General features: G+C 47.0%; 1 protein-coding gene across 1 annotated transcript in view; it reads right to left on the bottom strand.

Annotated features, from left to right (window-relative positions):
- Nucleotides 1-24245, bottom strand: part of LOC135806592 (von Willebrand factor-like) — a 140491-nt gene that overhangs the window by 75261 nt on the left and 40985 nt on the right. Inside the window, exons 40-64 of the mRNA XM_065320794.1 lie at nucleotides 22700-22766; nucleotides 21179-21234; nucleotides 19924-19990; nucleotides 19339-19436; nucleotides 18474-18552; nucleotides 17992-18035; nucleotides 17517-17592; nucleotides 16400-16437; nucleotides 15633-15702; nucleotides 14971-15059; nucleotides 14564-14704; nucleotides 12688-12745; nucleotides 12125-12231; nucleotides 11683-11773; nucleotides 9994-10061; nucleotides 8422-8491; nucleotides 7853-7893; nucleotides 6418-6511; nucleotides 5771-5823; nucleotides 5233-5287; nucleotides 4593-4660; nucleotides 3746-3824; nucleotides 3210-3247; nucleotides 1807-1864; nucleotides 1069-1112 (exon numbers count right to left, since the gene is read on the bottom strand). Of these exons, the coding sequence (XP_065176866.1) occupies nucleotides 1069-1112; nucleotides 1807-1864; nucleotides 3210-3247; nucleotides 3746-3824; nucleotides 4593-4660; nucleotides 5233-5287; nucleotides 5771-5823; nucleotides 6418-6511; nucleotides 7853-7893; nucleotides 8422-8491; nucleotides 9994-10061; nucleotides 11683-11773; nucleotides 12125-12231; nucleotides 12688-12745; nucleotides 14564-14704; nucleotides 14971-15059; nucleotides 15633-15702; nucleotides 16400-16437; nucleotides 17517-17592; nucleotides 17992-18035; nucleotides 18474-18552; nucleotides 19339-19436; nucleotides 19924-19990; nucleotides 21179-21234; nucleotides 22700-22766 (1749 nt within the window). The remainder of the gene's footprint in view (nucleotides 1-1068; nucleotides 1113-1806; nucleotides 1865-3209; nucleotides 3248-3745; nucleotides 3825-4592; nucleotides 4661-5232; nucleotides 5288-5770; nucleotides 5824-6417; nucleotides 6512-7852; nucleotides 7894-8421; nucleotides 8492-9993; nucleotides 10062-11682; nucleotides 11774-12124; nucleotides 12232-12687; nucleotides 12746-14563; nucleotides 14705-14970; nucleotides 15060-15632; nucleotides 15703-16399; nucleotides 16438-17516; nucleotides 17593-17991; nucleotides 18036-18473; nucleotides 18553-19338; nucleotides 19437-19923; nucleotides 19991-21178; nucleotides 21235-22699; nucleotides 22767-24245) is intronic.

The raw sequence follows: 24245 nt of genomic DNA, 5'->3' as shown, positions 1-24245 counted from the left end.
CAAAGTCATAGCAGATAACACAATGTAAGGGTAAGGGTTGTGTGAGAATGAGATCTATAATGTGTGTGTGTGTGTGTGTGTGTGTGTGTGTGTGTGTGTGTGTGTGTGTGTGTGTGTCATGGAACGACGTAAACCAGTCCAGCAGCAAGCCAACAGCCACCAGTGCTCCCAGTGTCACCGATGGTTTCGGCGTGCGGGTGGCATTGCAGTCCATCGCTGCGCCCAGCCCAGTTCTGCCCCGAATCTTGCCAATGCCACAAGCTCTTCACCTGTCTGCCCATGTATTCGGAAACTGTGCTGTACCGCTCACTGTCCCATTTGTGAACGTTGCTGCAAGTCGATCCGGGGCTTTGCTATCCACAACTGCAACCGATCCACCAGGCGTGTGTGTGCGTGTGTGTGTGTGTGTGTACACCGCTGTTCCGCACCTCAGCCTCAGCCTCCCGAGCCCCGGCAAGTCTATGTGCAGGATGCCTGCTGTGCTGCGCACTGTGCTGTGTGTGCCCGCTGCTTTCGGACTGTGCAAGGCCGCGGTCGTCACCGGTGCTCGAGGACTGGCCCGCGCCCGACTGCCCAGCAGCGTAATTCGTTCAGCCATGTATGCGTGTGTTCTCGCCGGTTCCGTTTGCTCCACCATCTCCGGCGTCATCAGGCTGCGTGCTCCATCTTCCTCTCTGATGCCCCTCCGGGGCCCACGTGACCCCTGTGGCAGTGGCTCTACAGGACAGGACAGGTGTGTGTGTGTGTGTGTGTGTGTGTGTGTGTGTGTGTGTGTGTGTGTGTGTGTGTGTGTGTGTGTGTGTGGGTGTGTGTGTGTGTGTGGGTGTGTGTGTGTGTGTGTGTTGATGTACAGTACTGTTGATCAAGTACAAGGGGCAATACTCGTGAGCACCACTCGGTGTGTCACCCACTAGCACTCAACTGAGAATGTGTGGTGTAGCCGTGTGCTCAGGTGCAGTGTGCTTACGTGTGACTTGGCTATGTGTATGCGTAGTGTGTCCGTGTGTCCGTGTGTTCGTGTGCCTGTCCATAAACCCCACGTTTCCTATTATACTAGGTGACACTTACCTCCAAACATGGTGGTGGAGCAGGGCAGGCCTTACAGTCACACTCTGCACAAGTAAACACAGCAAGGTTACAAGATGAAAAGAACATGCCAACGACAAGTATGGGTTCTACATGGGAATGTAGCCCGGCACTGAGCATTGTGCCACATGGCTCTATACCCACATGCCGCTAGTAGATAAAGCAGATGCTCAGTGCTATAGACAGTTCAACAAAGATTGGCATCATGCTGCAGGTTGTTTACTGTCAATATCCACACCATATCCTTTTTCATCCATCAAACTTTCAATTTACAAACCTGTCAATTGAAATATCTACACTAGTTCATTTCGAATTCCTCAAGAGAGAAAATTAATATGAATTGCACGGAGGGTTTTTCCCAGAGAGGGGAATCGAGGAACTTCTATTATGCAAAATTCGTCTTGGACTAATCGAGTTTGCATACAAGCCATCACCTTGATCACAGGTCAGTGCGGAGTCGTAGACTTAGCAGGTCAGTGACTTTTAGACTTAGCAGGTCAGTGACTTTTAGAACTCTACACAGGTCTACACAGCGGGTAGCAGCCTACATGACAGTGACCATTGCAGAGTCAGACTCCATCAACACAGCGGGTAGCAGCCTACATGACAGTGACCATTGCAGAGTCAGACTCCATCAACACAGCGGGTAGCAGCCTACATTACAGTGACTATTGCAGAGTCAGATTGCAAGATTGCAAGAGTGTGACGCAGTGCACATACCACACGTTGAGCAACAGATGTCGTCAGTGTAGTTGGCGACTGTCTTTGTTTCATAGTTCTGTTGCCAGGAGCAGTCGCACGCGCACGCACGCACACACGCACACAAAGCAGAGACAAAACAGAGACAGTGGTGTGAGCATGTCGGTGTGGAGAGTGCGGGGCAAGGCGGGAGAGAAGCGTGATGACAGATGGTGAAGCTTGGACTCCTGGACAGGTATCTCTGCTCCTGCTGCACTCTGCTACCAATGGGGCTGTAAATAAGGGTAGCGATTAATCATTGCGCGAAATCACGCGACACCTGTACATTTTCGATCAGCGGGATGAAGATGACGACGTCCATGCATCAGGTATCAGGGGGTAGTAAGATACTGGTATATTACTACTCCACGCCTCAAATCGTGCTGTCAAGCGTATCCGGGGGAGTGTAGCATGCCATCCCTTACACTTTCCAGCTCAGGGTTACCCTCGCTATCAATGGACGAAATTTCAGGGTCACAGCTTGCGCAACGGCTTTGTCCTGTGCGAATGGCCACTCGACATACTCAGCACAAATTTTCTATTGCATGCATGCACAAAATGTTCAACTTTCGTATTTTTGGCGACTTTACCACCGTCGTGGAGGCTGGTTGGTGAGGAGCAGGTAGCCATCCCTTGTGGAATCAAACACATGGTTCCACAGTGTGGCTGATTCCGCAAGAGCCAGGTCCATACGAGGAACATTCGCTTTGTCTTTTGCCATCGAAGTAAGTCACTTTTCTTGTTCTCAGTGTTTTTTACGTTCAACGTTTCTGAGATTTTTGAATTATTCACTTTTCATTCTTTCATACTTTATTTCTTCATGTTCACTGCCTCACTTGCCTTCTGATCTGGAGAATGTGACGGAGGTGACTGTTGGTTACTGCCTGGTATAACGGTTGTCGTGCTGTTGCTGTATTTCCGTCCTGCCGCGACGTTGTAGATCACAAACAATTTGAAATCACATGAATTGTACTTACCGTCGTGCGTGCGGTATTAGGAAACACTGTGCAGATTAGATCGTCGCAATGTATCTATATGTGTGTCTGTGCCACGCAAGAACTCCAACCAGACGCATTCGTCCTCGGCCCTGTTGATCGACTGTCCACTCGTCTTTCCTTGAAGAACGATCGATCAAAAAAATCGAGCTCGAGGACTTTTTGCAAAAAAACGGCTGAAAAAAGGAAGAAAAAAGGGTGCTGAGAATGAGATTCGAGTACACAACCATGGTCCCAGCAGTTTATGTGGATGTCGCTCATAGATGCGCGATTTCGCGCAATGTAACAGCAAGCATATCAACACTGGAGTCCACATCAAAATGAATTGATCACAGAATTCTGTGCACCCGGGTGATTGCTACGTTTCTGCTACTATAACCAGTTTCTTACCAAGCTGTTGCATGTCAATGAAGGGCAGGTTCGGTTTACTGAGAAGATGGAAAACACAGACCAACACAGGCAAACCCAGGCAAACGCAAACACAACGCCCATAATTGATGCAGTGTGGCAGGAGGTGTGAATCATACAATATCCAAAGTAGGGGTACAGACTTGTCAAACAACAGGAGAATGTATTCCCAGGGGAGGGGGTGCAAATATGTCAAACAACAGGAGAATGTATTCCCGGGGGAGGCAGGGAGGGGAGGGGGGGGGGGGGAGTGCAGATATGCCCCATAAGAAGAGAGTGTTTTCTCAAACCCAGTAAAACATTGCAGAAATGCATGCACATCGATTCGTTAATCCACTGAATGATTCACAAACTGATGGACTGCACTAAGCGGCTGACCGATCGACCGACCGACCGACCGACCGACCGACCGACCGACCGACCGACCGGCCGACCTACCGGCCGACCGACCGACCGACCGACCGACCGACCGACCGACCGACCGACCGACCGACCGACCGACCGACCGACCGACTCACCTATAGCGTGTACATCACAGCATGCTGGAGATGTTGTGCTGTTGCTGCACTGGCCTAGTATTGTTGTCATATTTTGACACTAGAACAAGAAAAACCCGGAACGAAACAAAGCAGTAGCATGAACCAAACACACCTGTTTGCCGCAGCACCATTCGAACAACAAATTCAATGATATCCCCCATGTCAGCAGCCACTTCAAGTTGCAATTCGCACCGTGGCACCTTTTCTAAGCTAAGACAATGATTTGACGTAGCAGACATAATTCACACAAGCACACGCGATTGCATGGATTGTACAAAGGGTAGAAGTAGCCAGCTGTGCAGCACTCATAGAATTTCATACAGTAAAGCTCCCAAGATCCGGACGTCCCTTATTCAGGCACGTCCGTCTACCGGCCACCTTTCTGACCCGGCCATCTAGAGTCAGAAAAATGGCTTTTCAACGAAAAACGGCCTCAAAACAGTCATATTGATTGGCATAAAATCTTTACTTGCATGCAGTAAGTACCGGTATGTGTGTTTTGAGTTACAGGCAATTCCTAGTCACGGACAGTACTCGGTCCTAACCTGCAGGGATCTGGGTTTTTTTACTGTATTAACAACCTGCAATTGTGTACGAGAGGGGGTTTGAGGCGTCTTGCAGTTTTGTGGAAATAGAAGACGGGTTACATGGCAACATCCAATCCACAATGACACTGGAAAATCTGAACCAGCTTCGTTATATTACAACGTTCAACCATGGTGCAGTGTGTATATTCCGACCATGGTGTGGCGTGTGTATTCCGACCATGATGTGGTGTGTGCATTCCAACCATGGTGCAGTCTACATATAACAGTGCATGACTTACCCTACGTGATAAGAGGGACGGCGGAGTGCGAGGGCAATCGTCACAAGTGGACGTGTTGCAAATAGGTTCTGAACATAGTGATACGGGCAGAACAGGTGAACACAAGCAGAACAGGTGAACACAAGTAGAACAGGTGAACACAAGCAGACACAGGAACATGTCTACAACTTGCACCAAACACATAGTCTACCGCTATAAACGACAATGATTCTAATATTCATAAGCTGAGGGAACGGAAAAGGGAACGGGTGAAGAAAAAATTGACTGTCACCGCCAGGAATCGAACCAGGGACCTTCGCTTGAGGCCAGCGATGCTCTGACCACTGAGCTATGGTGTAGCTGTCACCTCGGTCTACCGGGCACCCTGTGGGTGAGGTTAAGTGGAAATACTACTACTCTTTTGCTAGTTTGAGTAGAAATAGTGATGCCATATGCCAGATATCTGCCCCTTCCCCATGGAAACGCATGTGATCGAGACTTATGGACATTTCCAAGTGATGAGCGGTGCCCGGTCCTGGACCCCCCCCCCCCCCCCCCCCCCGGAAAAGCAGATATGAGGATACAATGCACAGTAGGCAATTCTGCATTGATGCACGCAGTCAAGTATTCTGCACTGATGCAGTAAAGTACACAGACTCACCACATCTGTTACAGCAGCCATTGGCTTCAACACCTGTTACAAACTTATGAAAGATCTAACAGAACCCGAGCCAAAGGAGAGCAAACACACACACACACACACACACACACACACACGCGCGCGCGCGCGCGCGCGTGCATGCACGCACACACACACACGCATGCACACGTGCACAAACACACACACACACACACACGTACACACGTGTACATACACACCAGAAGCACAGCATACACACAAAAACTTGAGTTGACCGGTGACCATGAACACTCTGAAAGCTCTGAGATGCAACATAGCTTCCTCCCTTAGTACTGTGTGGAAAGCTCTGCCTGCGTGTGCACAGAGCACCGTTGGAGCAGTGCAGCAGCTACCACACTTGATTACCGCTACTGTACACATAAATAGTTTTATGACATGAAGAGAGTGACAACTACAGCACAGCTGGAACAGAGCAAATGGGCAAGCACATCACCACAAATACACCACTAGTTATTGGAGGTTTACATATCAAAGTGTATAACGTGATGAACAAACTTACTGGACAGTCACTAGGAATTTGTGGTTCACCTCTGCACTTGTCAATCTTTATCCCTGCCAGACGGAACAACACAGCGACATGCATGCAGCTATAACTTCAAGTGCTCCAAGAAGAGCAGAATGCATGAGAGAGAGACAGAGACAGAGACAGAGACCGAGACAGAGACAGAGAGAGAGAGAGAGAGAGAGAGAGAGAGAGACAGAGAGAGAGAGAGAGAGAGAGAGAGAGAGAGAGAGAGAGAGAGAGAGAGAGAGAGAGAGAGAGAGAGAGAGAGAGAGAGAGAGAGAGAGAGAGAGAGAGAGAGAGAGAGAGAGAGAGAGAGAGAGAGAGAGAGAGAAAGAGAGAGAGAGAGAGAGAGAGAGAGAGAGAGAGAGAGAGAGAGAGAGAGACGAGACCGAGACCAAGACCGAGACAGAGACAGAGACCGAGACAGGTACAGAGACAGAGAGAGAGAGAGAGCCAGAGAGAAAGAGAGAGAAAGAGAGAATGAGACCGAGAAAGAGAGAAATGGAGACAGAGAACTTTCTATTTCAATGCCAACACCAAAATCCAATTCATCATTTCACCATCACGTTGCTCTAAACCTAATAGACTAGCATTGCCTGCATGACTGCCAGCAAGACATAGACAATAGACAATAGACATACCACAGTCCACCGTAGAGCAGCAGTTCTTGAAGCCATGGTTGTACACATACGAACTGCTTGAACATTCACCCAAACTATACGTTGCATTGTAGCACTGCAATTGGGTCACAGAAGAGAAGATAATGACATGCACACACACACACACACACACACACACACACACACACACACACACACACACACACACACACACACACACACACACACACACACACACACACACGCACGCACGCACCCACACACGCATGCATGCATGCTTACACACATACATGATTGCATACACGTGAACACCACGCAAGGAAGTGAGGTCTGCAGCAAGGCCCACCAACAACTCCTAAATGTAGAGCACAGACTCACCATCATTTGCTCAAATCAAAACAGACAGGTGGGTGTGATTGTGTAGACGGGAGCATGTAGGGTGTGATTGTGTAGACGGGAGCATGTAGGATGTGATTGTGTAGACGGGAGCATGTAGGGTGTGATTGTGTAGACAGGAGCATGTAGGGTGTGATTGTGTAGACGGGAGCATGTAGGGTGTGATTGTGTAGACGGGAGCATGTAGGGTGTGATTGTGTAGACGGGAGCATGTAGGGTGTGATTGTGTAGACGGGAGCATGTAGGGTGTGATTGTGTAGACGGGAGCATGTAGGGTGTGACACGAGCTTTATGTGCTACATGTGCATTATTCTATTTTATCCTCTCATCTTCTAGTGCATTAGTAACATGCCAAACAGGGAGTCGTATAGAGCTGTATAGGGCATATACAGCTCCTTGCTACCAAGACTATGATACCAAGATGATAATTATCAATATCAAGATGATAATTATCAATATCAAAATGATAATTATCAATATCAAAATGATAATTATCAATATCAAGATGATAATTATCAATATCAAGATGATAATTATCAATATCAAGAGCAGTACAAAACACCGTATAATGGTTCAATTTTAGATTTTAGAGGAGGGCCGCGAAATAGCACCTACAACAATGGCTTACTGCACTACAGTAAAACCTGTAAGTAAAGACCACTGTGACTAGCGACCAGCCTGGTACTACAGACCACCGTGACTAGCGACCAGCCTGGTACTACAGACCACCGTGACTAGCGACCAGCTTGGTACTACAGACCACCGTGACTAGCGACCAGCCTGGTACTACAGACCACCGTGACTAGCGACCAGCCTGGTACTACAGACCACTTCGCCAGGCACGGACGGCCTCACATTATGGTTGTGTGGTGCAAACCTCTAACCAAGGACAACTTGCCGCTAAAGACCGCTTTCTCTGGCCCCAAGGGCAAGGGGTGGTCGTTAGTCACAGGTTTTACTGTATCTTGAAATACCTTCCAAAGTCGTTATTTTGTGAAGCATACAGGAATAAAAAAATGCACTCAGTATTTGCCATGCACACAGACAGGCGTTAGCATACCGGGCTACACGTCTCGTTAACACAATCGCTGCAGTTGCAACCTAGGAGAACAATGGCACAGGCAAGCAATCATAATGTACACAGGCCATTGTGACAATGTCCTCTCTACAAGCACGAGAATATTTATACAGCACAAACTATTCATCCTTCCTATTAACTTTCACTGACAATGCCATCATCTTGTTACATAGCATATTGACTACAGACAAGTCTACATCTCCCCAGTTATCATAATAGGCAATAAAACATTGGATCACTGAGATTTGCTGATTTCACTCAGTACTTCGTGCACATGCATATACTGTAGCAGTGCAAACACGGGACCACGCGGGATGATAATCTCCCGGCTGATAACTGACAAGTTTGACGTCTGTACCGATGGTCGCCTTCATTCACAACACAATACTCCTGTCAACACACATGCTGTTGTCATGCCAACCATTCATTGATTGCCCTTTAAACCTGGAAGTTGGAGGTTTCATGCAGTCTCACTGAAGCAGAAGACAGATCTTAATCCGTCCATTTTCTACCAGTTTTGTAGATGCCAGCATTAGTTTAGTGGGTCTTACCACAAGTCCAGTTGGCGCAACAGTCAGGATAGCTGTTGCTGGCTACTTGGTCAACTCTCCATACTCCACCCTGCACCAGCAGCACACACAGTACACACAGTACACACACATACCATGGACACACAGTACACACACATACCATGGACACACAGTACACACACATACCATGGACACACAGTACACACACATACCATGGACACACAGTACACACACATACCATGGACACACAGTACACACACATACCATGGACACACAGTACACACACATACCATGGACACACAGTACACACACATACCATGGACACACAGTACACACACATACCATGGACACACAGTACACACACATACCATGGACACACAGTACACACACATACCATGGACACACAGTACACACAGTACACACACATACCATGGACACACAGTACACACACATACCATGGACACACAGCACACACAGTACAGTAAACCCTGAAAAGGCGACCACTCGGAAAAAGGCGACCACTCGGAAAAAGGCGACCACTCGGAAAAAGGCGACCACTCGGAAAAAGGCGACCACTCGGAAAAAGGCGACCACTCGGAAAAAGGCGACCACTCGGAAAAAGGCGACCACTCGGAAAAAGGCGACCACTCGGAAAAAGGCGACCACTCGGAAAAAGGCGACCACTCGGAAAAAGGCGACCACTCGGAAAAAGGCGACCACTCGGAAAAAGGCGGCCACTCGGAAAAAGGCGACCACTCGGAAAAAGGCGACCACTCGGAAAAAGGCGGCCACTCGGAAAAAGGCGACCACTCGGAAAAAGGCGACCACTCGGAAAAAGGCGACCACTCGGAAAAAGGCGACCACTCGGAAAAAGGCGACCACTCGGAAAAAGGCGACCACTCGGAAAAAGGCGACCACTCGGAAAAAGGCGACCACTCGGAAAAAGGCGACCACTCGGAAAAAGGCGACCACTCGGAAAAAGGCGACCACTCGGAAAAAGGCGACCACTCGGAAAAAGGCGACCACTCGGAAAAAGGCGACCACTCGGAAAAAGGCGACCACTCGGAAAAAGGCGGCCACTCGGAAAAAGGCGGCCACTCGGAAAAAGGCGACCACTCGGAAAAAGGCGACCACTCGGAAAAAGGCGGCCACTCGGAAAAAGGCGACCACTCGGAAAAAGGCGACCACTCGGAAAAAGGCGACCACTCGGAAAAAGGCGACCACTCGGAAAAAGGCGACCACTCGGAAAAAGGCGACCACTCGGAAAAAGGCGACCACTCGGAAAAAGGCGACCACTCGGAAAAAGGCGACCACTCGGAAAAAGGCGACCACTCGGAAAAAGGCGACCACTCGGAAAAAGGCGACCACTCGGAAAAGGCGACCACTCGGATAAGGCGACCACTCAGATAAGGCGACCACCTGTCCAAGAAGACCACTGAATCCAGAACCAAGGGATGCTATTTCCAGTCAAATGACCCTGGATAAGGAGACCACCTGGTAACAGAGACCACATTTCGAAGGTCCCTTGAGCTGTTGCCGCGTTCTAACTAGAAATACAGTCATTCAGCTATTAGAAATCAAAAGTTGTCTTACCGCATTTGTGCACTTCTGGTGTTTTTGATGCTTTTGATCCGCGATGTGGCATGTATCATTCTTACACTCTGCATATAACAAGCCACACAACATGAACACAACATAAACACATGCATGACAACATATGCCATAGCAGGATCCCATCAAGTTGGAAACAGTTAAGTATCAGTGGTGACCAGTAGCACGTATGCACCCACGCGTGTGCACCCACACGTATGCACCCACACGTGTGCACGCACACACGCACGCAAGCGCACACACACACACGCACACGCACACACACACACACGCACACACACACACACACGCACACACACACACGCACACACACACACACACACACACACACACACACACACACACACACACACACACACACACACACACACACATGCAGTGTACTATGAGCAGTGAAAGTCACCCACTGCCTACAGTGCTATAAACATGCTTCTCTTGTCACTGTTCTCACACACCCGGTATACTGCTTTCTTAATTAAGATGGAGTTCCGGCTCCTGACATGGAACTAGGTATGTCCACCATTTTTCAGTGGCGGAAACATGCAAGGCACTACGCCGAGTAAACTGCCGTGTTTGCCGAGTATAATCTGCACTGGAGTAAAGGCTGCAACCAGATTGTTTTGTCACAAAATACAGACGTCTACCCTGTTGATCACCATTGATTTGACCACCGTAGTAGTATCATGATTTCACCACCGTAGTAGTATCATGATTTCACCACCGTAGTAGTATCGTAAGTCGACTTTGTGTGAATTCCTAGTGTTTACATTGCAGCTTACGCTCAATACACAGAAACTGAATATGTTGATGTTACAAGAAACAGCAACGAATGGAGATCAATCAAACTCCTGGGTTCTCTATTGGGCTCTGCAGAAGACGTGGACATGAGAATCTCAAAAGCAAACAGGGCGTTTGGTTCGATTTCTTGGAGACGGCATTCCTTTCAATCCCGACTGTGTATGTTTAACTGCCTCATAATGCCGCTCCTTCTATACAATTGCGGATTGTGGACTCTGTCCAAATTGCTGAACGACAAACTGGACAAATGGCAACGGAGGAAGCTACGCGTACTGCTGCAGATTGTCTACCCGCAACGCATCACCAATAACAACTTATACACAGAAACAAAACAATCTCCAGTTAGTGCCACATGTCGGCGACGCAGGCTGCTGTGGTTTGGCCATGTGGTGCGAGAGGGTCCGGAATCCGCCTCGTTCCAAGCACTGGAGCTATCAATCAACACGAACGACATAAAAAAACCCCGTGGCCGTCCGCCATTGCGGTGGATAGATACGATTCGGCACGACCTGAAGGCAGCGGATCTCTCCGTGGAGAGCGCTCTCCAAGCTGCAGGAGATAGACTAACTTGGCTTGACACTGTTGACAGATGCGTCGACTCTGCTCCTGTCTAACAGGTTCAGGGAAGATGCGAGCTGTGTTTATTATTATTATTATTACGCTCCAGGAAATACGGCACCCGGGCCGGGTGTGGGGTCTAGTCTCTAGAGTGACCACACGGGCACAGCAGTTGTTAGGGTATTTAGCAATTGGTACACAGATCAATGTCTCCATAGTAAACATGGAGTTAGAAGAGAAAGTGACCGCTTGAAACAGTGCAAAACCATGTGGGTATACGCAATCCAAACAGCAGCAGCAGCAGCAACAGCTTACCGCACTTATAGATGTTCAGTAGAGGACAGCAGTCCTTTCCACATCCATCCGCTGATACAGGCCGGGCATGACTATATACTATAACACCACCCTGGGCAACACATCACACCAGATGAAATGCAACAATAGCATGTGCATGAGCTCCAAACTCAAGGCAATTTCTCGTTTAATCAAGAAAGCCCAACGCAAGATGGAAGCGGGACCAAAAGAGAAGGGTGAAGATTGGTTTTCAACCACACAGGCAGTTTGGTCAGAGCAGCATAGACTTGTGTATTGTTGGGGAGTGCGTATCCCATCGATGCAAGGTTGGTTCTGCAGAAGTCAAAGTGCATCTCGCCGGGACTGCAGGGAGTATATTGTGAGGAGGATTTCAAGCAACAATATGTGTTGCAATGACCACAATCGTCATGGTATGTGGCTGTCCAGAAGACTTAAAACTTACCTTTTGACATGTAGCGCTGGAGTTGTAACGGAAAGTGTCGTTTGGTGGATGGCTCTGCATGAAGGCGCTCTGCTTAGTACTACAATCACTGCTAGTAGTGTTACACTCTGGGAATTAGAATATACAAATTCAAATTCAGTCAAATTCAATATTTGATCTAAGAGCAAGTCAGATTGCAATATACCGAAACACACACTGAATAAGAGTGAATACCAGATGAGGAAGATACTTTGCTCACCAGAAGCAGGTCATGACATGTGAAAGAAATATCCGTTGTGCAGTGTGCTTCAGTGGAGAAAAGCACACACTGACAAGAAACTTGGCAGACACACAGCAGAAAACCAGGCACGTAGCAACACTGTTGGAGGTGGTCTGGCAGGAGAGGGGGGGGGGGTCCGGAGTAGGGGGGGTCCCGTGGTAGGGGGGGGGGGGGGTCCCGGGGTAGGGGTGTCCCCGGGAAAATACTGAAATTAGGGTGCAAAATCCTGCATTCTGGACACTTTTTCGCGGTCAGGCGAAAAAGTGGTCTGGCCGGACGGGCTGCTACGCCCCTGAAAACTTACTACATGTTTTTGTGGGACAGCATGAAGAGTCGGAGTATTCAGTAACAAGCTCCTCCAACTGCAATAGAAAACACAACATGTAACAAGGCTCAGTCAATAGAAACATTGTCATAATTGTAATGTCGGATTTGAAACTAGGACGGAGGCGGAAAATATTACAAAATGTTTTATCTACGCATGCATCTACGCAAGAACGCATCACTTCAATACTTAACTTATTCTTTTGCTCACTGAGCAATACAATCTTTCTATTTTCTTTCTTCTGTGTTCTTTTTCAATTTAATCCTCCCTACCCAATATCCCTTTGGTGCGTCCATGGAGCTATGAAGCCGAGACCTCTGGTCGGCGGAGCTTAATGGGCCCCACCACCACACTCCATTATTCACCCCCAGTGTCTGGAGATATGTGGATTTTGTAGAAAAAAAGAAAGAAAAAAATCACCAGCCAATTCGGTCATGTGTCATAAGTTTTGAACGTTTTCGTTCCCTTCTTCTCAAAATACTACAGGGAATGGTGGAAATAAACTAAGAGACTACAGAATTATAAAGATCAGAAGTTCAGAGATGAAGCACTCCAATTATGTGTAGAAGTAACATGTCTCTGTGCAGTTGCTTGGCATCGTTCGTCGTGAAGGTGTGAAACTATCCCTTGATTTCTTGATGTTTCTCTCTCTTTCTCTTTTTTTACCTTTTTTCATAACGTTTTTGTCACCTAGTGGTGTTTCATGCTGTTTTTGACTCTCCACATTTAGTTTGTTTGTGTCACTTCTACACATAATTGGAGTGCTGTATCTCTAACTTCTGATCTTTATAATTCTGTAGTCTCTTAGTTTATTTCCACCATTCCCTGTAGTATTTTGAGAAGAAGGGAACGAAAACGTTCAAAACTTATGACACATGACCGAATTGGCTGGTGATGCGTTCTTGCGTAGGTGCATGCGTAGATAAAACATTTTCTGTAATAATTGTAATGCTTCTCGTTGCACCTCTGTGCTGTGTAGGTTTGCCACTATCATCTCATATGCATTGCATACAACTAGCCTGGTGGCATGCCAGAGTATGCTGGGTAGTATGATATGGGACCAATATGCACAGGAGCCTCAACAGCAGGTCAAACTGAGCAGAATACTAGCACACGTGTGCGAGTACATAACACATGTATAACAGCTACGAGTACATAATACATGACATGTAGATGTACTAGTGTGGGATCTAGTCTTACTATGTATAGAATCGTGTACATGACATGTAGATGTACTAGTGTGGGATCTAGTCTTACTATGTATAGAATCGTGTACATGACATGTAGATGTACTAGTGTGGGATCTAGTCTTACTATGTATAGAATCGTGTACATGACATGTAGATGTACTAGTGTGGGATCTAGTCTTACTATGTATAGAATCGTGTACATGACATGTAGATGTACTAGTGTGAGATCTAGTCTTACTATGTATAGAATCGTGTACATGACATGTAGATGTACTAGTGTGGGATCTAGTCTTACTATGTATAGAATCGTGTACATGACATGTGTACGAGTGCACAATACATGTAAAGAAATACGTGACAAGCTGCTGGCACCACTGACAGTCAAACATCTTCATCCAGTCCCCTGCAGAAACTAGCTATGCCCGCACAGAACGTACTGATAACACATTGAAGGGCACAGCAGATCATTTCTCGACATTTTTACTTTTATGCTTATCTCAATTCCATGTTCTCCGCTCCAACCGGAGACTTCGTACAGAGGCAACGACTTGTCTCTGAGGATACAATGGCAAAGCCGATGCCGATGATGAATGATGTCAGTGGCAATGTCAGTGACAATGGCAGCAGCGATCATCATGCTACCAACACAGTCAATATCGACTTACTTCACACGGACAGCTTGTCAAGGTGCCGTTCTTGCAAGGTTCATGATAGTTGGCATTAATGCAAAAATACGTAGTTATTTTGCAGCAGTCAGGACAGCCTTGCGACAATGAAATCGTTTTGTTCTCTACCAGACAAAAGCCCTGCACAACGCCAGCAAAACAGAGCAGTAAAGCAAAAACACATTAGCACACATTTTCATGAACCTTTGTGTCAAAGGGCAAAATCTAACTTGCCACGTGGCGAATAGCTTACTTCAGCAAACACACGAGTCATACGGCAGTCTGGAGCCAGTGCCGTAGCCGCTTCCGCTCCCCTGCACCCCATCTTATGTGAACATTTAAGTGAATTGTACTTGTTCAAGTACACATTTATATAGGGCCGGCCGTTACTCTGATGACTCCCATACCTGCTTGCACTTGTAAGAACTATTGTAGATCCCAGGATTCTGCAGTTTGTAGCCGTCCTTTGCACTGCCACACTTTGCACTATTGCACTCTGTGACGGAGTAGATGGAGAGAAACGGCACGGGAAGATAGCACTTTACCAGAGCTCAGGAAAAAAACTGATAGCAACTGCTTCTAGATGCAGAACCGAATTACCAGTAGGCAAAACACGTATGAATCGTGCACCGCTGCAAACACCACATATCCTGCTATCCATTGGGCCTAATATCCTTCTGATCCAGATAAACAGTCATGATGGATCGAGCGGAAAGCTGACTTTGAGCAAAAAAATACCCTGTCAGAAATAAATAACATCATACTGCAACTTCAGGAACACAATCAGCAGAACAAATTAAATCGACCTCGGTCACCTTGCCACCTTTTAGATACTGCAAACAGCCGTTTGAATGTTTCACACAGTTATACACCACTACTCAAAAACGGTCTCTCGGCTACAAATTCTTCCAAATATAATTAATTAAGTAAAATCCGCCGTGAAGTGCCAGCGCTACAGGGGAGTCCGCACACCCTTAGGAAGCCTTTTGAATGTAGTCTTTACTTCCCTTCAGCCAGTTCAGGCTCACAAGTGATCTTACAGAACCAGGCACGCACAGTAGACCCTTACGACAGCGCGTTATGTTACAGCACTCTGTGGCATTGACAGCGCCGTCAAGAATCTCCACATCCTCTAGGTCCTGCGCAGTACACAATCGTGTGAATGTGTTTGAAATGATACAACAAAGCAAACAGGACACAGCTTCAACCCTTGAGGCTTAGTCATACTGGCACTACATACTCAGTCAAACTGGCACTACATACTCAGTCATACTGGCACTACATACTCAGTCATACTGGCACTACATACTCAGTCAAACGTTCAAACAAATACTAGTATTAAGCTGTCCTTCACAGCCACTAACAGAATTATATTGTCATCAACAAGTGTCTAAAACAGCTACAGTCCATTCATCGGAAACTGGCCCGCTGGCTTTTGAAAGTCGGATTTGGGCCGAATTGAGGATCAAAAACCCACTTAAAATCTCAAAAATCTGGGTTTTGGATCTGCTTCTCCATACATTTTGCCATGGCATACCTGTCCTAATTTTGTAAAACCTGGCTGAATTTCTATTTCCCTGTTCTTGGACTTTTCTGGCCTCAAAAGTGGCAAGGAGTAATTGCACGGGTCACACAATGCAGGATGTACTGTTGTTTTCCCGATATCTACAACTATGTGAGAGAGACACCAAAAAGTTAAGGTGCCAGTTTCCAATGAATGGACTGTAGAGCGCTTTCCGCCAACAGACATTCGATAGAACACATGGGTGGCTGGAACCGGGTATAGTCGAAGTGCACTCATATACTCGTACATGTATTGCAACACTGCACACTTACACAACAGGAAGAGTTGCACAGAGGAACTGGCTTGTCCACTGCAAGAAAACAATGCAAACCACAAGAACAAAAAACGCAACCACTGAAATACTGGCTCTCCTGGGATCTGGCGAACTAATTCACACCTTGCCAGCTTTAGTCAGGCGCATACGCAGGGGGGGGGGGGGGGTCCCGTTGCCCGGAAACCCCCTAAATGTTCCAAACGAGCTACGTTTTTTGGGGGTTTGGTAGGGTGCGCGATCGATCTGACAAGAATGCAAAACTTCAACAGATCGTAACTCAGTCAAATCTCGCTCAAATCCAACGATCCAAATATCCAGGGCTAAAAGAAAACTCTCAGCTGTCGGTAGAAGCAATTTACGAAGCGCTGCGAGCAATGTTTCTTGAGATAAATCATTCGTAAGTTGAGCCACTACCTCGGCAAAAGCATGCAGTGCGACTTGAGTACCGAGAATTTGAGACTTTTTGTTATGCTGACTTGCTCAAATTTGCAGGGGCTTCACGTGTGATATTCTCAAGAGTACACAGCAAAAATCGAAACTCTGCGATCGAGAAAAATGAAATCGCTGGAGCAGGACGCGTTTGGGCCTTCAAGTTTGCTTTGGGGGCATTTTTCTCACCGCCGCTGCACTCTTGCGCTGGATACATGTACAGTGTCCCGGCTATCATGGTCGATCTCATTCTCTTCCTCTCTCAGATACCTTTCCACTTCAAGGAAGCCCAAGATTAAGAATATTGAGTGAGTAGAACTCACGTTATGATCAAAGGAACACGAAAAATTGAATAATTTTGAAAATTTTCTAGGGCTCTTTTAAAAGGTTAAAACTTATTGTTTGTGACTCAGTTGGAACCCCCCCCCCCCCTAGAGGTGACCCTGCGTAAGCACCTCTTAGTACTGCGCATACTACTTACTACATGTACCAACAGCACATATCCCACTACACACATCCCACTACACACATCCCACTACACACACCCCACACCACCATGTCTTCAAAACGCCATCGGTCGTTGTCCATGCACTAATGCGGACAAAAGCTGAACATGGTACCCTGCTCAACGGCATCACAGCCCTACAGACTGCAGAGAAGGGTAGAGATCTAACGAATGTTCTTACCGCACGTGTCTTCCGGACAGCAGTCAGTTCCATTCATTGTAGCATTGCGCACTCTCACCAGTTCTTGTCTTGGACACTGCATGGACACACATGCACAAACATGCACATATACAAACATACAAGAACAAACAAGAACACACACACACACACAGACACACCATAGAGCACACACAGAGCACAGAGAGCACACAGAGCACACATGAAATCAACACTACAAGAAGAGTGTCGAGTGGCATATCATAAGATCCCAAGCGAATGATTCGTGACGACCCACCTCACTATCTCACCATGTACAGTAAGTAGCCTGAAAAGACACTGCAAGGAGGTCATAGCTAACATACATGACATGATGTATGCCACATATAAAAGTAGATCATAATGCTCTAAGTGCCACCAGACATCCCCTGTGGAGACTATGCTAACGGCACGACAGCATAAGGAAAACAGCAAAACAACACAATACCGGTTGACCTACATTTTGAGAACAATGCTTAGTTGGGCAAGTCTCGCTGCAGCATTCTGCACAGAACGTAAATAAGATGTGGAAAAGGCAGAGACAAATACACCTTAAGGTATTGCGATGCATTTATTGTTTTGGTGGCCTCTGCTGCTTCACAGCACACGCTACTAAGTACCATAACAGAATGTTATATATGCCAGGGTACGGCTGCATCATCTGCAAACAACACACTACAACCTTTCCAGTGCTCTGAACACATCCATCTCAGTTCCAACGCACGTGCCTTGCAATACAGTTACTACACCTGTATGTCTGGGTCATGCTATACAATCAGCCCTTGTGCATGGGTTAACAAAAAACATGGATTCTTTGATAAGCAGGGAGGAGAGTGCAGCAGTTCTAAAATTCCGGGTTCTCTTTCCATAACTTCAGCGCCGCCATATTTCCACCAGGTGAACCGGCCAATAACGCTCATTTTCAATATCATCCCAACTCACCAGGTTCGTAGATAGGCACAGTACAGCAGCCACAATCTGTTGTCACGTTTTCTTGCTTACTCTTGTTGCAAACACCGACCTGGAGTGGAAGAACAAGCACCAACAAAACAAGGTTTCCAACTCGCCGCATACCAGGACCACTATTGGTAGCGATACTAGAGCACTCACCGCAATCGCCATCATCCCTTCCCCAAGCCAACTCCCCTTCACCAAAGCCATTACCCGTTCACCAAATCCATCACCCCTTCACTAGATCCCTCTTCCCTAAAGCCATCATCTCTTCCCCAAAGCCATCATGTCTTCCCCAACGCCCTATCAAAGAATACTCAAGGTGTTCCTATGCCCTGACTCTCCTTGGAACCGGGGAGCACTAGCACTGGCTGACTGTAGACCGGATTCTTCATCGCCATGCTGCAAACAGCATACATGCATACTGTGGTAGATACTACAGCACACCATGTTATGTAAAGCACTGGGAAAGCCAGCACAACAAGTACAGCCAGCATAACAAGCACAGTCAGCATAACAAGCACAATGAGTACAGCCAGCATAACAAGCACAACCAGCATAACAAGCACAGCCAGCGCAATGAGCACAGCCAGCATAACAAGCACAACCAGCATAACAAGCACAATGAGCACAGCCAGCGCAATGAGCACAGCCAGCATAACAAGCACAACCAGCGCAATGAGCACAGCCAGCACAGCTTCTACAGACCAATACAAGATGCACTCGATCAGATTCCTGCAAGTCTCCCTTCAACTGAACACAAGATATTTATTCAGTGCATCAGATCTAGTCAAGCTCGCTTAGAGTTTAACCCGAATCAGAGCAGCATGCCAGCATGGTGATCCACTGTACTCACGCCTGATTGTGTTCGGTCGTCATAAGACTGTCCACTTGGCAGTATATTGCTTCCTTTGTAGCGAGTTGCTGCTTCTGTGCACTTCGCCTGATCACAGACTATACACAGGTGACGCACGCACACGCGCACGCACGCACGCACGCACGCACACACACATACATACAAACACATAGTGGACTATATAGGAGCACTATGCACACAGGAGGTGTGGAGAGTTGGAGTTGACTGAGGGGGTACTATGTACTATGTAGTCACACTGATCGAGACTACTAGGGTAAGACAAGCTGAAGAGTGCTGTCCTATTCGCCCCACTAGGACCAAATGATATACGGTGACGACCAGGCTTAGCAAAGCAATGTATGAGGGACTATGATCTGATCAGAGCAACCAAACAACTGCCAGCGCCACCAATCAGAAGGAAACATGTTGAATGGCGCATACAGTCAGTAACAAGTAACAACACAGTCAACAGCAGCAGCAGCAGCAGCAGCAGCAGCAGCAGGGAAAGCAACATCAGCGAACACAGCAGAAGCAGCCGGAAGCAGCAGCAAGCACAGCGATAGCAACAGCAGCAGCCGCACTTACCACAGTCGTACTGTGGACAACATTCTTCATCTAAACCTGCCGTGCTGTTCAGCTTTGCATACTTGTCCTGAACAAATCACAGATGGTGTGCAAAAGAAACAAAGTGATGAGAGGAAGTTGTGACTGACTAGGCCAGCATGCTAACGACCATTGGTGATAGAGTAGGTTACATTATTCGGCCAAGAATACAGTGCTGTGTCGTGGGCTGAGCTTAAAGGGGAAGTTAAGGCAAAAATTAAAATTTCACCAGTTGTAGTCTTCGGGGTGCTGAGTCGAATGGTCTTGGTCTGAGAAAGCTGAGACGCTCCCTTCCTACTTGAATCCCAATCGAACTCGCGCACTTCCACCGAAACTGGGTGACTGCGCCCTACTAGATGGGGATTTGTATACAAAATGTCACTAAAAGCGCCATTTCGTTCTTATAAAAGCACGGATGACCGCGATTGGCCCATATGTTGTAGTCTTTTGGACGCTGAGTCGACTGGTTTTGGTCTGAAAAGGCTGCGATGCAGCGTTCCTCCTTTATTCCCAATCGAACATGGTTGAACAAGCGGTCACGTGCTCCTGGGTGCCCAAATCACCTGGTCACCACGCCAGCAGGCGACAACTTTCACACCAAGGTTCAACTCGAGTGACAGGACTGCACCCAAAAAAGGTCAAACAGGCTAGTAAGTTGTACCCTGCAGGCACGGTGACCAGGTGACTGGCGTACGCAGGAGCACGTGACCGCTTGTTCAACCATGTTCGATTGGGAATAAAGGAGGAACGCTGCATCGCAGCCTTTTCGGACCAAAACCAATCGACTCAGCGTCCAAAAGACTACAACATATGGGCCAATCGCGGTCATCCATGCTTATATAAGAACGAAATGGCGCTTTTAGTGACATTTTGCATACAAATCCCCATCTAGTAGGGCGCAGTCACCCAGTTTCGGTGGAAGTGCACGAGTTCGATTGGGATTCAAGTAGGAAGGGAGCGTCTCAGCTTCCTCGGACCACGACCATTCGACTCAGCACCCCGAAGACTACAACTGGTGAAATTTTAATTTTTGCCTTAACTTCCCCTTTAAGCTCACACAAGTGATAACAAATTAATTAACTCCACAGCCGAATAAATTTCAAGCCTTTCTTCAGCAAATACGTGTGAGTGCGTGTGTGTGGATCTGAATGATACATTCAATCCTTCTGGATACTGATTCTACCAAAAACATCGCCTTATTCCCGACTAAAGCACCTTCAAATGAAGACAAACTTACATCGCACTGGCCACATGAGGGCACTGTACAGTTTGGATAGGAGGGTCCAAGGTCGGCTAGATGGGAGGATAGAGATCAAACATACAATAACACACACGCACACACACGCACACACACACACACACACACACACCATTGACCATTGGATGCCCATCGCCAGAGGCGATGATAGCGATGCTACAGCAGAAGCCATAGCAACTTGTGCTGGGATTGCACCATTCAACAGCTTGCAAGGCTGAAGAATTGACCACCACTATTCAGCCTGGTCTACACCACACAGCTTTGAAGTGGCTTTTTTCTGGCCAGTGAATCCCTACTTTTTGGTCTTTTTTTCTTCTTTTTTCCCGCACACACATCACACCACATACTCCGGCATGCACTGGCTGTTGGTAACCACCCAGGAGAATGAAAGAAAAGTCAGGAAGAGTCTGAGAAAGAGAAGAAAGACGTGTGTGACCATAATCGTCGGGAATCGAACCCGCAACCTATCGATTGGAAATCGCTGCACATACCACTGCACCATATGGGACACACACACACACACACACACACACACACACACACACACACACACACATACAAACACACACACGCACATGCACACACACACACACACACACACACACACACACACATAATCATCATAAGAGGGTTAGTGAGCTGTGAAGCGGCTGTGTCCAGAGTATGCTGACTCATCTCTACATCCCCAACCTGGCCTGCCTGCCCACCTGTCCACCTGTCTGTCTAGCTGAAGAGTCTTCAGTGGTCAAACAAGGTTATTCCTGTTCACACTAGTGCTGAATTCATTTCACAAGTCACGAAACAAGTCCACAATCTCTAGTATCACGATGCTGTTTCCCAAGCACTATACATGTATGTGCAACTACTATTTAATCTAGTTCTCCATGAGTCATTTTTTTATAACGGCCATTCTTTGAGTCATATTTTTATAACGGCCATTCTTAGAGTCATATTTTTATAACGGCCATTCTTAGAGTCATATGTTTATAACGGCCGTTCTTAGAGTCATATTTTTATTACGGCCATTCTTATCCTATAACAATTCTCACCGCATAGGCTTTCTGCACAAGGTACGGTCTGGTGTCAACAGGCCGGTATTGTAAAAGTAGTGGAATGACATGAAATCATGGAGGAGAAGGGAAGGAGGAGGGAGCAAGAGAAGGAGGAGGAGGGAGCAGGAGAAGGAGGAGGGAGGAGGAGAATGAGGAGGAGAAGGGGGAGGAGGAGGTCACTGAACTTGGTAGGAGTTGGGCATAATCAATGTTGTCAATGTAATCGATGCAGCATTTATTCTACAATCACAGATGCTAGTTGGCAGGGAAATCCGATGCTAGGCGGCAGGGAAATCCGATGCTAGGCGGCAGGGAAATCCGATGCTAGGCGGCAGGAGATCCTATGCTAGGCGGCAGGGAGATCCTATGCTAGGCGGCAGGGAAATGCGATGCTAGTTGGCAGGGAAATGCAATGCTAGGCAGGGGGGGGGGGGGAGGGAGATCTTACTACATGTGTAGGTAGGGCAACAATCGGTTCCAATCATTGAAGCAGCCGTTTCTGTAACGATTTGGCACTAAAACATTAACGGCAGAGGAGACAAAGAAGAATATTACAGACTGGCAGCTGCAAGCAATACTTAAAACCATCACTAGTCAGCACTGTATAGAGATCTATGTTACGATTAGCCAATGTTACCTCTCTCAACCTTTAATATGTTCAATCTACTTGTGAGCAGAACACACTGTCGTGTCTACACAAGTTCACAATGGTGCGAAACTAACATACTGTCGTGTCTACACAAGTTCGCAATGGTGCGAAACTTCGTTTTCCTGTAGCTCTGAGATTCAAAAGAAAGTCCAGTGGAACAAAAAGGAAATCTCAACTGAGAGTTTTCATGCTTTAACCCTTTAAGAGCCGCCCCATACTTGAATGCGTCGTAAACAACGCATTCAAATGCAAAACTTCAAAAGATCGTAACTCAGTCCAATCTCGCTCAAATCCAGTGATCGAAATATCCAGGGCGAAGAGAAAACTCTCACCTGTCGGGAGAAACAATCCGCGAAGCGCTGCGAGCAACGGTTCCTGAGATAAATCACTCGTAAGTTGAGCCGCGATCGCGGCAATTTCAAAAGCGCGCAGTGCGACTTTGGTATTGAGAATTTTGAGACTTTTCGTCACGCTGGTTTACTCGAATTTGCACGGGTTTCACTGTTGATATTGTCAAGAGTACACAGCGAAAAAATTGGAACTCCACGATCGAGTAAAATGAAATATCTGGAGTGGGACGCAATTGGACACATTTCGGGCATTTTTCGTACTGTCGCTGTGATCTAGCGCTGGATAGACGGTGTGCTGGCTATCATGATCGACCTCATTCTCTTCCTCTCGCGGATACCTTTCCAGGAAGCCCTAGATTGTGAGGATTGAGTGAGTAGAACTGAAGCTATGATCCAAGGAACACGAAAAAATGCAGAATTTTGAAAATTTCCTGTGGCTCTTAAAGGGTTAAAAAAAGCAATCCTCAGGAGACTGAAGCTATGATGCAGGAGACTGAAGCTATGATGCAGGAGACTGAAGCTATGATGCAGGAGACTGAAGCTATGATGCAGGAGACTGAAGCTATGATGCAGGAGACTGAAGCTATAATGCAGGAGACTGAAGCTATGATGCAGGATGACTGAAGCTATGATGCAGGAGACTGAAGCTATGATGCAGGAGACTGAAGCTATGATGCAGGAGACTGAAGCTATGATGCAGGAGACTGAAGCTATGATGCAGGAGACTGAAGCTATGATGCAGGAGACTGAAGCTATGATGCAGGAGACTGAAGCTATGATGCAGGATGACCTGGTCTTATTTACTAACTCTAAGTTTCAAGGCAACTGGAACAATCATCAGACAACTGTCGTGTCTATAATTAACGCCAGAGGACGTCACTACAACTTTTTTTCCCAACCGAACACATTCAGGTACTGTCTAAAATGAAGAGTATGGAAAGAATGGACTCGGATGGAGAGCCAAGAATTAATTTATACAAAAGAGAAATAGCGTA

The sequence above is a fragment of the Sycon ciliatum genome, chromosome 1 (genome assembly GCF_964019385.1).
Source record: "Sycon ciliatum chromosome 1, ocSycCili1.1, whole genome shotgun sequence".
NCBI lineage: Eukaryota > Metazoa > Porifera > Calcarea > Leucosolenida > Sycettidae > Sycon > Sycon ciliatum.
The sequence above is the reverse complement of the archived record's forward strand: the minus strand, read 5'-3'. Positions and strand labels throughout refer to the sequence as shown.